The sequence below is a fragment of the Lissotriton vulgaris genome, chromosome 2_1, assembly GCF_964263255.1.
Source record: "Lissotriton vulgaris chromosome 2_1, aLisVul1.2, whole genome shotgun sequence".
In the NCBI taxonomy this organism is placed as follows: Eukaryota; Metazoa; Chordata; class Amphibia; order Caudata; family Salamandridae; genus Lissotriton; species Lissotriton vulgaris.
Window position 1 is genome coordinate 583,085,227 of NC_141687.1, and position 16,210 is coordinate 583,101,436.

At 48.2% G+C, this 16,210-nt stretch overlaps 1 protein-coding gene across 4 annotated transcripts in view; it reads left to right on the forward strand.

The window, feature by feature from the left end:
• The window catches only part of SYT7 (synaptotagmin 7), an 856,873-nt gene that overhangs the window by 659,163 nt on the left and 181,500 nt on the right, over positions 1-16,210 (forward strand). For all 4 annotated transcript variants that reach the window (XM_086955594.1, XM_086955595.1, XM_086955596.1 and 1 more), the window contains one exon: positions 6,888-7,020. In XM_086955594.1, the coding sequence (XP_086811720.1) occupies positions 6,888-7,020 (133 nt within the window). The remainder of the gene's footprint in view (positions 1-6,887; positions 7,021-16,210) is intronic.

Consider the following 16,210-nt stretch of genomic DNA (forward strand, 5'->3'; position numbering starts at 1 on the left):
TACATCTCGCAGCACAGCCCATGCGCTGTGCATACAAGACTTAAAACACAATTACGGTTTCCAGTCTTTAGGCTTCAAATATATGTCAAGGTGTGTGACTTAGGTCACCAAGTGGCTGATGTCATGTGGGACACCCTTAACCAGTCCTGGCTTTTATTCTTAGCCTGCATCATATTTGTGTTTTGGGGCTTGTCGTTTTACTTTTGACATCCTAAATATGAGCTAAAAAATCAGAACAAATAAATTGGAGTTAGCTGAAAAGCCTAGGCTGACGGAAAGTGTCACACTGGGTCTGATGCCACTTGGCAACAGTGGAAACGTAGGCCAGTTTTCTGGGGTAGCAGGACATGGATTGCAGGGCACTGTTACTTGAAATATAGACTTTATGCCTGCATTGATGTCCGAAGAACTCTGTAGAGGAAACCGAAGAGCTCTGAAGCTACTCCACGGCCTACAACTCTAGACGCACATACAGAACTCTGAGCATCTTGTAGAATAAATCTGTTGTCTGAAACGGAATCCAGTATCATCCCTGCATTCTGGCGGATGGCCCTGCTGTCTGATGCTTGAGATAGTTATAGACAGGTAACTGGAGGGGCACGTGTCCTGTCTGAAACCCAAGCCATTAAGATCTACCTAACCTGAGTGATGGCTCTGCTCTCTGAAGCTTGGCACAACACATTTAATCTAATCTGTCCTTGATTACAACAGAGCCAGTATAATTCTTATTATCTGAGAGATAGTTCCAGTGCCTGATGTGTAAGCCAGCAAGAGAAATACAGCATCAGGGGCTTCGCTTCAGCCAGAAACTTGAGCCAGTAAGGTTCATGCAGCCCTGATTGACAGCTGCTCTTGAATGCATTGTACAGTAAAATGCATGTAAGCTTAGGGTTAGCTCTGTTGTTTGAAACCTGATCCTGTAAAATAAATGTAACATGTGAAAAAGCTCTGCTGACGAAGGTCTGACTGAACCTGTGTTGCAATAAACTGGACAATTTATATAGTGTTTTATAACCGCGACAAGGCTGCAATAGGCTTCAGTGGTTATTAAGTAACGGCATAGTCCTATTGATGCAAGGGTTTGTCAGGGCAAGGGTTTTAAGCGTGGGCTTAGTTGAAAGAATGTAATATTGCCTGCAGACTGGAGACGTGTACAATCGAATTCCAGTAATCTTACAGCTGCACTCACTTAAACATGAAGCATAGCAAAAAAGTATAAGAAAAGGGGCGGTGGCAAGCAGGTAAAACTGATATGATCTTTTGAACATTAGGCATAGTTCTGCTGTTTAAAACCAATCAATGCCAGCTCTGAAACGTGCCCTACTCTAGGTAACTCTCCTCTAGACCAGTCCATTCTGAGCTACTCTACTGTACACCATTCCTCTTGATGCCACTCCACTCTCTGCCACTCTAGTCTAAACCACTCTACTGTGTGCCACTCCACTCTACACCACTCCACTCCTCACCACTCTACACCACTCCACTCCATTCTCCTCTGTGCCACGCCATGGATTTTTAGCCATGCTGAACGGCAGCCATGCTGCTCTACAACACGGCTGAAATACTTTAGCAAAGACAGTAGGACTCACAAAGGTGAGATGTAATGGTGTTGTCAATGCTTGTTTGATATTAAGACTAATGCTGAAATCTTGGTAGATGCCCAGGCTTCACTACCTCTGCCGATGTTTACAGCCTTCGACAAAACACATCTCCCTTTCAATGTTCAAGCCTTGTTTACGTCCAACACGCCGGGGGGTTTGAAGCAGGGGTGCGGTTGTGTGTTATTGTTTCTCTCTTTTAACATTCTGGGTTTTAAAACGAGGAGTGTGTGAAATTGTGATTTCAGAGTGAACTGTGTCATAAAAAGATAAGTGCTATGTCACCAGCTGCAGGGGTCAGGTGTGAAGGCGGGGAGGCGGGGCTAGCCTCAGGCATGGGCGAGCTGAGCCAAAGATCGGCGTGCCAATTACCCCACACCCACCATTGACCCCCTCCATGGGACCTGCCTGAGTCAATGTCATGCAAACAGCAGCTCGTCCATTCCTCTCAGTCTCATCTGCATCCTGTAAAATACTTTGTAATCAGCCCTCAATGCACCTCAGCGTTAGCCCTGCATCACCCCCTGCCCTTTTCTAACTTCCTCACACCTCCTGGCCCACACGATAAACACATACATTATTTCCGCCTTGAGCACTGTCCAGGTCAAACCGATTTGGAGGGGGCCCTGGCGGGAACAGGAGAATTGTATCTTGAATATGGAGATTACAACGCGACGTGTCTAAAGGTAGGGGGAGGGGTCTCTCTCTTATGGATCCTTGAAAGCCACAAACACCCAGGGGCGTGACAGAAGCAGTCACTTCCGTGTCGAACATGCATGACTGCACGAGGCCGCGTCATCCGGACAACACCTTTCCCGCCCTGGGCTTTCATAGTCTTTGTTTAGTTCTGTGGAACTAATTGGAGCAACACGCCGGAAAACAGCGAAATGTGAAAGTAAAGCCAAGGACCGGAAACGCCATGCCCTGCGACAAAGAGCCATCTGCCCCCCCTGTCATGACATGGAGGGCTGGCAGATCGGCCCCGCATGCCCACCACAGTGTACCCAGCCCTCTGATTTTCTTTTACAAATTGTTACTGAAGGTGTATTCATCCCCTTGCTTTCATCCAAGAGAACAAACACCGCCGCACCCGGAGCGCCGCGCTCTGCTGAATGAAAACATTGGACTGGAAACGTGGTGTTTGGCGTGCGTGGGCGAACCTGGCATCCCAAAACGAGGCTGACTCCACTTCTATTTGCCTCCCATAGGGGCCCGATCTGGTGCAATGTCTTCCAAGTTTTGTTGTGAATCTGTCAGCCTCTGCGCCTGACAGAAGCAAAGCACACCTGAGCAGCGCCAGCTCTTGAGGGCTTGAAGAGAGCTGTCTCGAATGGCAGGCATCGGGCGTGACGCAGAGACGTTACTGCAAGTGGCCCCATGTCATGGCGGCACCTTCAGACTGCTACTATTTGTTAGCCAACAGGACGTTGCATTCTGAGATTTGTGCGCCCCTTTTACCATTATAGGATGGGCTGCAAAGTCCCAACATTCAAAACGCCCTTTCCTAAAAATCCAGGCCTAGGGAAGGAGTCACACCTGCCTCGCTCCACACGTACGTACCCTGGTGGCAACAAATCACTGCTACCATGTTATGTTATGTTATGTTATGTTATGTTATGTTATGTTATGTTAAGGTGACTTGTACCGCGCATGGCTGCCCCAGCACCAGGGCGTCCCAGCGCTTGCTGAGAGGGAGGCAGGGAGGAATGTAGCTAGATGGATGTGAAAAGCCAGGTTTTAATCAGCTTCCTGAATGTCCAATGATCGTAAGTGCTGCGGGCAACCAGAGGGATGGAGTTCTACAGTGCAGAGTCCGGGCTTTGAAGGAGCGACCCCCAGCTGTGCACCGGTGAACTCGTGGAACGCATAGCAAATGTTGATCTGCGGAGCATAACTCACGCCTAGGAACATAGGCAGTGCAGAGCTCCTGCAGGATTTGGGGACCTTGGGTGTGCAGAATCTTATGTTATGTTATGTTAAATGTGATTTATATAGCGCACTGACACCGAAGCTTCCTGGCGCTGATAAACAAAACAGATGAGGGGGGAGCATAGATGACAGATTCTAAGTAAGGATGGGGAAGAGATGGGTTTTTAGCATTTTTCTGAAATTCAGAAGGGAAGAACAGGATTTGATTAAGAGAGGGAGGAGGTTCCAAAGCACAGGAGCTAGGTAGGAGATACGACGGCCGCCGAATCTCTTGGTTTTACTCCTGGGGGTGGTCAGTAAATCGCGGTGGGCAGATCGAAGATTGCGTGTGGGACAGTGAGGGCGGATGAGGGATTTTAAGAAGGCAGGGCTAGGGCAGTGAAGTGCTTTGAAAGTGAGGCATGCCACCTTAAAGGCGGCCCTTCGATCGATTGGGAGCCAGTGAAGGCTCGTGAGCAGAGGCTTGGCTGATTGCCATCTGGGAGTTCCATGAATCAGGCGGGCCGCCTGATTCTGGACAACTTGGAGGCGTTGAATCAGAAATTGTGGCAGACCGTGGTAGATGGCGTTGGAAGAATCCAGACGGGAGAGTACCAGCGAAATGATAGTTTGAGTAAATGCCGCCGGGGGCATAAAGTGACGGACTTTACGGATCCTTCGAAGTTGATACATGCAAGAGGAGACCACCGCTCCAACTTGAGCCCTGAGAGAGAGCTCGGTGTCAATAATGACGCCCAGACTCTTTACTGTTTTTGCTGGGGTAGGGGAGGAGCCGAACTCTGGAGGCCAGAACTGTGGACCCCAGTAGATGTGACTGGGTCCGGGGAGAAGGAGCTCGGTTTTACCGGAGTTCAGCTTCAGTTGGTTCTGGTTCATCCAGAGTTGGATGTGAGTCATGGCTCCGTGAAAGGTTTTGATGGCGTGTGGTGAGTTGAGAGAGAAGATAATTTGTAGATCGTCAGTATAGTTATAGGTGACGATATCCCATTTCAGAAGTGACTGGATAAGTGACCGAAGATAAAGATTAAAGAGGAGCGGGGAGAGAGAAGAGCCCTGGGGGACACCACAAGAAGTGAGGGATTCTTTGCCTAATGGACAGCTAGTGAAGACAGTGAAGAAGGTTGGAGGTGCAGCAGTGCCTGGGTTCGGCAAGAAGAGTGCATGCCGCTGCATTTTGTACTCGCTGGAGCCTGGCCTTGACTGTTTTATTAACGCCCAGCAGAAGACCCTTACAGTAGTCTAGGCGCGATTGAACCACCAACTGCACTATCAGTTGACGGATAGGGGCATCAAAGAACCCCAGAATGGGATTGAGGCTGCGCAGGAGGCCAAAACATGTACCAGTCACCTTCTTTGCAAAAGGCTCAAAAGTGAGGGCAGTGTAAATCAGCATTACCAGGCCACTCAGAACAAAGGCCTTCCGTGAGTTGTGTAGGATGTGTATTTTAAACATTAGCTTCCAAACAGAGGGCTGAAGCAGCCATATTACCGCCGGCCGGGAGGCGCAGCCGACCCTAGAGGGAGGCCAAGTAATGCCCCTTGCGGGAGGCAGACAAAGGGCACAACAGCAGCAGGGCACGCGAGCGCTCCAAAGAAAAGGCCAGCGCATGACCAAGGAGTTTGGATTTGAAGGGCCCAATCAAGGAAGAGGGACGTGGTCGCAAGCATGGCCAAAAGACGACCAGCAGAGGCAGTCCCCAGCTTTGTCGACGGAGGAAATTGCATGTTTGTAATCCATAAATCAGAATTGTTAATTAATTCTCATTACATCTCGAATCCACTCCTAGCTTTTCTTATGGAAAACATACAGTCCATATGTAACTGTGAGCTTCTGATCCACACAGAAAAAGGAAACAGTGCAACTGCATTCAGTGACGTAGCTAGGCATTTGGCTGACCGTGGTGGTCTCTGCATTTGCCACTCCGCGGTGGTTACGTGTAAGAGCTGAGGGGTGCTGGTGATTCCGGCATTCGCCGCCCTACGATGGCCACAGGTAAGATCAGGGGGGAGGCTGCTGCCCCCAAAACTCGTGCAGCTCCGGGCAGACCCCTTGCTATGCCACCGACTGTCTTTTCTCAGTCATACATCCAAAAAGCCTGTGTTTTATTTAAACAAAAAAAAGCTTGTGAAATCCCACCTGTTCGCGGACAGATGTACACGCCGTTTTGATGTCCTTGTAGATTTAAAATTTGTAACAAGTATCTGGTGCCAGCTTGCCAGACTCATCCAACCTATAATACTTTACATATAAGTGTACATAACTCACGTGATCCCACTATTCATTCGTTTATATCTATTGTATTTCCTGCATAAGCCATTAACTTTATATGAAACCACTCAAGTCCAGTGTTTTTTGAACACTTGGCAGGTGCCCAGTATATTGTTTATTGGATAAGGGGCCCCGCTGAAGGATGCCATGGTTGAGTTGATTGCCCTGCACAAGCAAACTGGTCGAATTAAGTGGTTCAATAAGATCAAGGCGTGGTTCATTACATTAGGGCTGGGAGAGCTCTGGGAGGAACCTGGGACCATTACTAAATCTATGGCCCCCCTTGTTAAAAAAAGGTTCTGGGGATTGATTGCTTTGGAAAACATAGAACGCACTGCACATGGCACTTTAACTGTGAGGTTTTTTAATGTCAAGGATAGTTTTGGTCTCAAAACTTTCCTGGATGATATCGAACCACCACAAGCGCGTGCACTGTATACACAACTTAGATATGGAACTATTCCCTTTAATGCAAGGAGAAGTTGCCTGGGTAATGTGCTGGCCATTCCAATGTGCTCTTCCTGCCACTGTGCCCCCGAGACACTTGAGCACGTTCTTTTTGTTGTCCCTCCTATGCTGATTTCAGAAGAACCTTGTTAGCTCCTGTCTGTTGTATGCTTTCCATTAGGTGCCCTTTGGAAGCCACTCACATCTTTGAATCAGACACTACAGGATGGCTAGTGTTTGCTATTTCGAGATTCCTGCTATTTGCCTGGTGGAGGAGATCAAAATGTGTTAAGCAGTCTCTGAACATCGTTGCAACTTTTTAGCTCTTCTTATTTCTATGTTTGATCCTGCTCATTATGTTATTAAGGGGTCTATAACAATGCATTTTATTGGACATTTTAATGCACCTTCTTTTAATGTAATATTAATTGTTTTTATCATGTTGTATTGTTTTTTACAATGTAAATGATCATATTTTTGATCGAATAAAGCATACATATATATGTATTGTTTATTGTTTGTCACACTAAGGCCGTTGGCTAAAATGTGCTTGGCTGGAGTGTATGGACAGCCCGGGGCTGCTGTATCTTGACAGGGCGGTTGGTAGTCGCGCCATTACTGACTGCCTCCTTTTCGTCCTCCAGGTTACCTAGCGGCGGGAAAATGAGCACAACAGGTGTCCCAGGGCAGATGCAGCAGGAGGATTCGGACCGGAAGCCGGACGCTCGCTCATCAGTTTCAGATCTGGTGAACTCTCTCACCAGTGAAATGCTCATGGTAAGTAAAACAGGCATTCAGAAGGTAGATGTGCAATAAAGAAACATCTCCACCCAGGTTTGCACAATGGAGCTAAAGTGGCAGAAAAAGACTGGGCAGCGAGACCAGATATCACCAACAATAAACACAGCACATATAGGCATAACAGCTAGAGTCCACCCGCATAGGAAGATCACTCGCTTGATTGCTGTAAACTACCTTGCACATGGGTTAAGCGACATAAAATAGCCAAACTATGCTTACTATACTTCCAGTTTACAAGAGCTGAGCATAGCGTCTGCAGTAGAGACACTTTCAAAACTTGGGCCCCACATGTACAATACATGTAAATACATTTTTGAGGCCGCAAATGGCATGATTTATTTTTTTTTATGTACAAACACCGAATATGATTCGGTAAATTGATATTTGGGTTTGCGACCAAATACCGATTTGGGACGAAGGGGTGTTTCGGGGTGTCACCTCCAAATTCCGAATCATAGTTGTATGTATTAATGTTTTGCAACCAAAATGCGGTAATATTTTACTGACACCTCAAAGGAGGTGGTAACCCGTTTGCAAACGGCAATAGGTCCCTAAGGGACCCGGTCTCCTTTGAGAATGTTAAAAAATAAAAATTATGTTATTTTATTTTTTTGGGGTTTAAACACATCCCGTTTTCCTTGGAGGAAAACTGGTTGCATTTAAAGAAGAAAAAATGCTTTATTTAAAAACAGTCACAGACATGGTGGTAGTGGCAGTTGGTGAAGTGTAAAAGAGGTGGGCATGTTTTTGTGGGGCTTGTTGTGGTGGGGGAGTTGCGGCCCACGAGAATGAATTATTTTTTTTTAAAATGGGATAACACTTTAAACTTTCTAACACAGTCTTTTTTTAAAAAATGAACTAAAAAGCAATAGTCTTCTAAAAGAACTCTATAAATATTTAAGGAAATTCCTGCTTTGCCATCAAGACTGACCTTCTCCATAGGGATGTGTGTAGAACACAAGAGAGTTTGCAGTTGGTATCTCCCCTCTTGAAAAGTAATTGAGAATAATTTAAATAAAATCACACAAGAAATTAAGAAAACACATTTAATGTTATTCCTCTATGATTACATTGCTCAGAAGTGCACAGGCAAGGGAGTATATTAATGTGCAGTTTCCGTTTGTGTGCAGTACAAGAAGAAAATATAAATAAGTAGGAGGATGTACACACATTTGCAAGCAGGGGTGCACATCCAGTAGACCTGAAATCATCAACCTGTCCTGACTTTGTGGCTATCGCAAGTTGCCTTCTGGGACTTGAAGTCTAGCCCATACAATGGAGAGAGTTAAAGTACAAATCACAGAATACAAGCTCCTGGTCTGACGCCCCAACTTCCTGAAATTGTCATTTATCACCTAGGGCCACTTTGCAATATGTGGATAGCACCACAGAAAAGGCTGGTAAATGGCTGACCTGCTCTTTCTCGAGAGAAGGTGTATGATGTTGTCCTGCTCTTGAGAAAAGCCATTTCTGTGGTGCTGTTTTTAGTGGGAAATACACCTATTCCATAACAAAAGGAATGACAGGTAAGAAGGCTCAGGGATGGAACCCTGCCCTTCACAAGACAGCCTAGTGCTGCTTGGGTGTTGGTAACAGGAAAAGCACTGGGTTCAGTGGATTTTTTTTACAGGCCTGGTGAGGAACATGCCCAGCCTCCCATTCTCCATCTGAGTGCCTGGCCACAGTGCTCAGACCAATCACAATGCTGCTATCAGCAGCTTCGTGATTGGCTAGAGGAGTCTGGAATCCAGGGTGCTTCCTGTTCCTACATCGGGAAGAAAGACGGAAGAGAGGCGTCCGCAGGCATGATACTTTTTTTTATATTTAAGATTTTCTCTCTTTTTTTTTAACCCCTCGCCCCGCTCCGCCCCACCACTGATTTCAGATAGCATCCTCTACTGGCGCTTAATGCACACTTTACTTCCCTTTCTAAGCATTGTAAATACCAGATTTCACAATGAAGAAGCTCGGTGTTGCAGGGATGTTTGTGATGTAAAAGCACAATATACTGTGATTGCTCTAATTTGACATGTGTGCTGCCGAGGATTGCTTTCCATGATGCCTAAACAGAATACACGAGGCCACAGGGCTGGTAATAAAATTAGCCCAGTGCTACGAGGTGGTCTGTCAAGGCATTGTGAGGGGTAGCTGGAAGAGGAAGCACAATGTTTCAGTGCTATTCAATAAGAATTGGCACTTTATTTATTTATTGTCTGTCTTTGCCATGGCAAGCATAGCTGGGTGTTAGTGTTCTTCCATCCGACCCCCCACTGTGGTGTCTGTTACCTGCTGCATGGCGCACCAAGGGAATTGGATTTTAAAGTGAATGCTAAACACATTTTTCTATGTGTCAAAATATAATCCTATAATTCACAGCGAAATTTAAAATGATCCCCTTTAAATCACTGTAGCTTGCAGTTGCCGTAATGCAAACAATGACAGCCGAGGGCTTAGGGTTTGTGACTCGAACTCTAGCACATTTGCCAAAAGTTTGATCTTAGGCGCTTGGCTGAAAAGCTGGAGGTGGTGTCACAGTTTGTCAGGAAATGTACAATGCATTGGGAATGTTCGAGCCTGGGAAAACTGTAACACAAAGGGTTGCTTTAAATGATAAAACTCTCAGAGCTTCTGCTCTGTATCATAAGATGCAAACTCACCAGCCACGGCCCATGGAGGGAGTTTCGGTGGGACGGAGAGGCGGGGCGGTGAGGGGCATGGTGGGGGGTGCTAAAAACTGGAGTATGGATAACTGAAGGTAAGTAAACAATTTAGTTAATAAAACGAATTTCGTAGCGCGACCTGCATCGCAAAATGCGATGCACAGCGCGCTACGAAATTCGTTTTATTTATTAAATTGTTTACTTACCTTCAATTATCCATAATCCAGTTTTTAGCACCCCCCACCTTGCCCCTCACCCGCCCCTCCTCTCCGCTCCACCGAAACTCCCTCCACAGGCCGTAGCTACTCATTGTATACAGAAAGTTCATGTTGCGCAGTCTCCACGCGGAATAATTTCACTTCATGGGGGCTGGTGATTTCGGGACCAGGGATCAAACTGTGCTCAGAGTTAAAGAATGACACAGCTGTGTAAAAGGGTTCAAAGACAACCAGTGACCAAAGACCCTTTAGTGTTGCCCGGCGATGTCGCCTCAATGACCCACCAATATTAATTAATGAAGAAGCAGGCGCTGGAGACTGAAAGGCAGGAAACGAGGGTTTAATCTCTCCGGAGGAGAACACATCAATTCGGACAGCAAGTATCGTCACGAGGTGCTCTAACCGCATCTCTGAGGCCTGGCCTCTTATACACAGGTTTATGATCTTTATTGCACGTAACACATTCTTGCAACACTTTGATATGTGAAAGAACATCCTCGGAATCTCCCCTTCAGGCCCGTTCCCACATACATTTACAGTTGAATTCCCCACCCCGGTCACAACAGGTGATGATTATCGCGCAGCTGGACATTCCGCCGATTCACGGAATGCGTGGAGTTTGATCGGATCTTCATGGAGGGGGGGGCTTTTGATCGGCTCGAGGGTCCTTTGATGGGGAGGGGAGGTGTCCTACTGTACGGGGTAATAAACAGTATCCGCAGGGCCAGGTGGTGGCTTGGGAACAAGGAAGACAAACGGGCACACAGGAAAGAGGGGGGGGGGTTTGCATCAAAAGGCCTGAGACTATGAAAGGAATGAAGGGAGGTGTCGCGCTGGGAACAGGATGGGGTTCTGAGGCCGATCTGCGCTGAAGAGGGGTTTATGACCCAAGGCATGTGAGAGCGAGGGGGTTGTCAGCGTGCGGGGGATGCCTGTGAGGTTAAGAGAGAGTGAGACGCGCTGGCTATCAGCGAGGGACAGGGAGGCCATGGCGATTAAAATGGCTGCCGCCTACGCGCACGAATGAGCTTGAAAGGGGCAAGATGGCGCCGATAATGTTGACGTTCGCAGTCTAATCTTTAACAGTCCTCCCTTTTCAACATATCTTAGCCAACTTGCTTACTCAATGTCAATCTTCATCAAATTCCTAACCTCGGCATCATATAATGTTCTCATACGTTCGTTTCCAAAGTCCACAGTCTTAGGGCAAATACAATTTACGCATAATGTACACAGAGGTGGCAGACATTGAATTCCTAAGCATAAACCGCATATTACAACTACAGGAATCAGGATAATGGTGAATAGTCTCCAGCCCCAATTCTTAACGGTGTTCCAGAACCAACCACCAAGCGACCATTCTTCTTGTTCTTGGTGGACTTCTGAAGAGAGTCTATGAAGATGTTCGATGGCTTTGTACACTGAGGGTGAGTTGTCCGGTATGTACGTACAGCAGCTGGACCCAATAATGCGGCATGCTCCACCACGGTCCGCAAGAACCACATCCAGGACAAGGCGGTTCTGGAGGGCCACCAAGCGGACCGCTTGAAGTTCGGCGGTGTTGTTAGCAAGGATACCAGCCGTGATGTTCATTGTTGTATCAACTGCTTGAGTCAGATGTCGGATGGCACGGCTGTTTGCCATCGGGCCCCAGAGGGGGACAAGTCCCTTCATAGCATCGAGGAACTGCGCTCCTGTTGAGTCGGCTTGTTCAATGTCCTTGGCTCGTTTTTGTCTGTGATGATTTGCTGGTGCCACATAAGTCAGAGGAAGGATGAAGGAAATGAAACAAGTGCCCCCCCAGCCTTTGGGGAGCCAGGTGTAAGCCTTCGTGCCGCAGACAAAATACATGTTTGGGGATGCCACAAAGGAAGGTGGGTCGGTGGAGTCCAGAGTTCTGGAAAACCGGCAAGCACTGTGGCCTACCAGCTGAGTCCCAAGCCCTTCTATGCACATGTGGCCGGTGACGTTGATGACTGACAGGGCCACAGTCAGAGTGGCAGCCGTTCGTTTTCGCAGGTAGGAGAAGGTGGTTCTGGTTGGATTATTGAACACCTGCATTTCAATTTGCTCTTTAGCAGGAATGTCCAAGTGGATTGTGTTGTTGGTGGTCTGCGGGCAGAAGTGTGTCTTTGTTCTGTTCCGCCAGACCCCGTGGTAGAAATGCGTTACGGTTTTGCTGGAGGTGGCATTGTCCTTAAAGCTTTCTTGCAGAAGGATCAGCCAAGCAAGACAGGAGCCGTGAACTGAGAAAGGTGAAGGGATGAATGGTATCGAGTGTCCAGTGGCGTGGGGTAGCAACCCACAGATCCAACAGTTGGTGGCATTGGTGGCAAGGTTGTGCTGGTGAAGTAGTTGTACGAAAGAGTTATTCCAAAATTCCTTTCGCCTCTCTCTGAGTTGGGGAGAGAGCGAAATCAAATAATGTTCCTTCATGGTGGTAGGCTGAGCAGTAGTCAGGAATGTTTCGTGAGCAGGTGTGTTTTCTTCCACAATCCAGAGTGTGGTCATGAGGAGAAAGCAGAAAAGGATTGTGATGAAGAGTGCAATTGTCTTTGAGCTGAGGAGTCTGTCTGCTCTCGAGTTTCTGTAGTGGGTATTTCCTGTTGCTTCCATCATCTTCTTATTTGGCGCTTCCATCATCTTCTTATCTGGCGCTGCCATCATCTTCAAGGTGCTCGGTGGTGGGCAGAACCACAGACTTCGTTTAGCTTCTCTCCCGGTAACCCTTGGTTGTGTTTAGGTCACCGTTCTGCGATTCAACTTAGTCCGTGGTCTGCTTAGCCGGAGCTCCCTCCCTTCGGCACAGGAAATACCCTTCTCTGGATGGTACAGTGGGATCAGAGAATTCTGAAAGTTCAAGTGCTTCGGTATCAGGATAGCAGGTCAGTGACGGTCGGTCCTTGTTCAGGAGCTCTTCTTGGTTGTCGATGTTTTCTGTCGTGGCCAGGGTCGAGGAGATCTTCTTACAGTGGTGCGCATGCACCCAGTTGCGTTTTCCCTCCACTCGAAGTGCTGTTCGGGTGGTGATGAGGACTTGCCAGGGGTCCGTCCACCTGGGTTCCAGACTCTTGGCACGCTGGAAGTTCCGGATCAGGACGAACTCCCCAGGTTGGATGGTGTGTCCGGGACCCCTGGAAGTGTCAGGGATGGCATGCAGCACCTGTTGATGGATAACAGACAGTGTCTTAGTCAACTGGCATAAGTAATCAGACATTAGGACGTCCGGGACGTCATGAATGGAAGTTGGTTTCGGTGCAGACCAGACATTCATAGGCCGGCCGAATACAACCTCATATGGTGTCAAGTGGTGTTTGGTAGGGGTGGAACGCATTGAGAGCAATGCCAGTGGGAGTGCGTCTGGCCATTTTAGTCCTGTGGTAGCCACTATTTTTGCCAATTTTAGTTTCAGTGTGGCATTATGTCGTTCAACTAGTCCAGCAGATTGGGGGTGGAAGACTGCGTGGAACTTTTGTTTTACACCCAGCCCCTTCAAAATGAGTTGGATAACTTCGGCTACGAAGTGGGGGCCATTGTCGCTCCACAAAATTCGACAAAGGCCGTAACGGGGGAAAAACTCTTTTAACAGAACTTTTGCTGTGGCCATAGCAGTGTTGTCACGGGTTGGGTATGCTTCCACCCATTTGCTAAATGCGCATACCACAACAAGTACATATTTCAGGCCTTGACATCTGTCTAGTTGGATGTAGTCCATCTGCAGGACTTCAAACGGGTGATTTGGGACCCCAAACCCTCCCCTGGGTACTACAGTTCCTTTCCCGGGGTTGTGTTGCAGGCATATCAAGCATTGCTGGACCAGACGTTTGGCGGAGTCTGTGATTTTATCGTTGTGCCAAACCCTGGAGACAAGTTCAATCATGGGGGCTGATCCTATGTGGGCAGGGGAGTGTGCCATAGTCAGTATGGGAATCAGGTACGAGTCAGGTAGCAACCATTTGTTTGTGTCTTTTGTCCGCCAGCAGCCTTCGTCATCCTTTAATCCCACCTGCGTCCATTCAGTGAGTTCGTGTTGTGTGCTAGCCATTTGAATGTCTCTAATAGTGTCCCTAGCATCAGTCCATTTTTCTGCTTGTGACCTGGTCACGTACATATGTGTTGTCGTCCTACTTTCAGCTGTCGTTCGGGCAGTGATGTCAGCTAGTGCATTTCCCTGTCCTATAATGTCTGTCACCCTTTTGTGTGCCTGGCATTTGATGACTGCAAGCCTTTTAGGGAGAAGGACGGCTTCGATCAAGGCGGAGACTAGATCCCCGTGCAAAATGGGGGTGCCGTGTGAGGTCAAGAATCCCCTCTCCCTCCAAAGGAGCCCAAAATGGTGAACCACCCCGAAGGCATACTGGCTGTCGTTGTAAATGTTCGTTGTGGTTCCTGCTGCTAGAATGCAGGCTCGTGTTAGGGCAATCAGTTCCGCTGCCTGGGCAGATCGTTGCATGATGCGGGCTGTCTCGACTACAGTTCGAGCCGTGGTGACTGCATAGGCAGCTGAAGTGGTGCCATCGGGGAGTTTGATGCAGGAACCGTCCACCCACAGCTCTCCGTCAGGGTCAGGAAAAGCCGTGTCTCTGAGGTCAACCCTACTTCTAGTCTGTTCGTCCGTAAGGGTCACGCAGTCATGCACAGGGTGCACATTGGGTTCGTTTTCTGGTAAGGGTAGCAGAGTCGCCGGGTTCAGTGTGGTGCATCTCTTCAGAGTGATGTGGGGTGCGAGCAGAGTCAGTTCGTATCCAGTCAGTCGGGCACTCGTCAGGTGTTGCGTCTTGGTTTGGTTTAGGAGGGTGTCAACTGCATGGGGTACCAGTACTGTGAGGGAATTCGAGAGCACGATCCCCTCACTCTGTCGGATAGGGATCGCAGCAGCAGCTACAGCTCGAAGGCAGGCAGGCAAGGCTCTGGCTACAGGGTCAAGAGTGGCAGAGAAGTAAGCGCACGGTCGTTGCTTTGGGCCGATGGACTGGGTCAGGACAGATAAAGCGCACCCCTCCCTTTCGTGAGTGTAAAGGGAGAAGGGCTTCGTGTAATCAGGGGTACCTAACACAGGGGCCGAACAAAGGGCATCTCGTAGTTGCGTGAAGGAGGTCTGACACTCAGGGGTCCAGGGGAGTGGGAAAGGGACGTCTTTAGCTAGCAGTGAAAGTAGGGGTTTTACTATGAGGCTAAAGTTGGGTAACCACTGTCGGCAGAAGGAGGTGAGGCCTAGTAGGGAGCGGACCTGTTTCTGAGTCTTAGGGATAGGAGTTTCAAGAATAGTTTGGATCCGGTCAGGAGTGAGTTTCCTTCCGTCTTTGGACAAAAGGTGGCCTAGGTATATGACCTGGGGTTGGCAGAATTGCAACTTCTTCTTGGAGACCTTGTGGCCATTTTCTGCAAGGAAGTGCAGGAGTTGAATGGTGGCTGTGACAGCTAATGGAGGGGTGTCGGCTGCCAAAAGGATGTCATCGACATATTGCACTAACACCACTCCATCGGGTAACTGGACTTGATCCAGTTGTCTCTTGAGGGCCTGGCTGTAGATGCTAGGGGCCTCATTTATGAGGCCTTGTGTCAGTTTTGCGCTGCTGATGCGTCACTTTTTGTGACGTATCGGTAGCATAAAACATGCGCCTTGTTGCGCCATATTTAAAAAGTGACGCATCTGGGTAGATGCGTCACTTTTTAAAACCCTGCGCCACATTATACCTGCGTCAGGTATAATGTATGCAGAGGGGGCGTTCCCCCGCAAAAAGCCTCGTAATAGTGACACAGTGAAATCTATGAGATTTCACTGCGTCACTTTTAGGACGCTGTTGCGTCAAAATCTTGCGCCTGCCTCACAGCAGGCGTAAGACTGACGCAAGCCCTTTCACATGGGGCTTTCCCCATGTGAAAGGACGCATTGCTGGAGTTGCGTCACTTTTGTGACACACTCCAGCAATGCGTCACTTTTGCGCTTACAGATACGTCAGAAATACTGACGTATCTGTAACTCCTTGCGACATGATGCGTCATACATTAAATATGACGCATCAGGAATGTCGCAAGGAGTGCGCAGTGAAAAGTGACGCATCGCTGTTTTCACGCAGCGATGAGTCACTTTTCATAAATGAGGCACCAGGGCTTTCTGTGTAGCCCTGGGGTGCTCGGCAGAACCTATATGAGCGGGCTTTGAGGGTGAAACCGAAGAGATATCGGCTGTCTGGGTGGATGGGGATGGAAAAGAATGCGTTTTTAAGGTCAATGACAGTGAAGGTGGTGGCAGTAGAGGGAATCAAAGTCAGGATGGTGGTGATG